General features: G+C 40.0%; 1 protein-coding gene across 1 annotated transcript; it reads right to left on the bottom strand.

Annotated features, from left to right (window-relative positions):
• Window positions 1-905: 905 nt before the first annotated feature.
• LOC147576451 (olfactory receptor 5AN1-like) lies at window positions 906-1844 on the bottom strand. The gene has a single exon (XM_086679358.1). It carries the CDS (start codon window positions 1842-1844, stop codon window positions 906-908), a length of 939 nt encoding a protein of 312 aa, XP_086535484.1.
• Between the last annotated feature and the right edge of the window lie 365 nt (window positions 1845-2209).

The raw sequence follows: 2209 nt of genomic DNA, 5'->3' as shown, positions 1-2209 counted from the left end.
CTCATACCAAACATAAACAGATGCTTGAAATAACAGAAATGATTTAATAGTGTGAAACACTGGCTATGTCAGACAAGGGTAAATTTTCCACATTTAATGGGAGAAAGAGGCTTGAGTCCCACAATATAAAAAACTGATATCGGCTCTGACATGGATTTTGAACATCATCTTCCATAAGAAACACACACTCAACACTAGAAGCAAGAAAGTAAACCATCAAACTCCTAAGTAAATGGTACTGAAGGGACTACATCCTTCATTCCAATCCTCTTATGATTCAAATCACTTTTCCTTCCTAAGATTACAGCTGGGAGAGACTGGATGTGAACTAACTTATTGTATGATTAGCCCTGAAAGAGGCCTTAGACAAACATTAGCTATCTCAGACTGCTCTTCCCAGGAAACTCAACCAGCTAATTGTATAGCTTTACCTGTTTTCAAAGGCACATTCTGTGTGTGCGTTTATTCTCACTATGGCAGCAATACAGAACAAACATCAATCACCATCATGTCTGGATTACGCTGCATCAAAATATTTGAAGACAAAATCTCTACACTCCTGGGGGTCTCTGTCACGTACTGCTCCTTTATGATCAGAGGGCTGAGACAGCAGGACTCAATCTCCAAAGCAAAAATAAGTAATGAGTTTCTAAACCTTAACATTTTACAAACACTTGAAAATTACTGAAAAATGATGAGGCCACCCCTTATGTAGGGTGAAAGTATGAATCTCCAGGACTCAAACATATTGTGTTTGTGTGGAATCAAGTCACTTGTCAGTCCATTTGGCATATTATCTGTGTCAAAGTAAGCTTTCTTTATACAAAGACACTATGAATTTTGTTATAGTCCATTCCTGTGCACATTATTTTAAAGTTTCTGATAGGACAAATCTGGACAGGACCTCAGCAGTAACATCTCTTCTTTTGTAACCTCTTCAAGGCATCTTTGATTTCCTTGTTCCTCAGACTGTAAATCAAGGGATTCAACATGGGGATAACCACAGTGTAGAATACTGATGCAAATCTGTCAAAGCGGGAGGAGCCACCAGAGCTGGAACTCAAATAGACAAAGCTACTCGAGGTATAAAAGAGGGAAACTGCTGTTAGATGAGAAGCACAGGTGTTGAAAGCCTTGGACCTGCCTTTAGCTGAAGTGATCTTCATGATGGAGATGACAATATAGCCATAGGATATCATGATGATGAAGGCATTTGTTATCCCAAAGATCACTGTTAATATAGCAGTCAAGAGTTGCACAAAGAAGGTGTCAGTGCAGGACAGGACTAACAACTGGGGCATGTCACAGAAGAAGTGGTTGATGACATTAGGCCCACAGAAGTGAAGCTGAAGTATGGCACACAATTGGGATACAGAACCAGAGAGTCCAGCCAGATAGGACCCCAGCACCATCCGGATACAGAGGGTGGGTGACATGACTGATGAATAGAGAAGAGGATTACAAATGGCGGCATATCGGTCATAAGCCATGGCTGTCATGAGACAAGACTCACTCAGTCCCATGATTGAAAAAACAAAGTATTGAACGGCGCAACCCACAAAGGTGATAGTCTGCTGCTCTTGGAAAAAGCTGGAGAGCATCTTGGGGGCTGTGGAGGTCACATAGCAGATATCCATGAAGGACAGATTACTAAGGAAGAAGTACATGGGTGTGTGGAGGTGAGAGTCCATCCTTATTAAGATGATGAGGCACAAGTTCCAAGTCAGAGTCATAATGTAGATGAGCAGAAATACAACAAAGAGCACTGCTAGGATTCTGGGGAAATCAGAGAATCCCAAAAGGATGAAATAAGTGACCTCTGTAATATTTCCTCCCCCAACCATTTGCTTGGTGCTTCTAGAATCAGAAAAGAGAGAAGAGAATGCACTGCTGACTCAGGTGAAATGACAGCATTACATTGCTCATATATATCATTCTCTCCTCCGCTGAGAACTGGGAAAGAAGCAATGCTTCACTTTCCTGAAGAAAAGACCCCACCTTTTCATCTTAAAGTGTCAGGAATTACCTTTTAAAAAGTGCTTCAGGTTCTCAGTTATTCCATGACGTCTCATGAAAATTAAAAGAGATATTTAAAAATTGACCACTTTAAAAAAAGCAATAGAAACCCTATGGCTCTTATATATAATACTAAGAATCATTGATTAAAATAATAGGTTTTTAAAAGACCTCTGATAAATATATAACTCCT

This window comes from Puma concolor, chromosome D1 (genome assembly GCF_028749965.1).
Source record: "Puma concolor isolate L17-30 chromosome D1, mPumCon1.1.hap2, whole genome shotgun sequence".
In the NCBI taxonomy this organism is placed as follows: Eukaryota; Metazoa; Chordata; class Mammalia; order Carnivora; family Felidae; genus Puma; species Puma concolor.
Note: the sequence above shows the minus strand (reverse complement) of the source record. Positions and strands in the feature narration are given on the sequence as shown.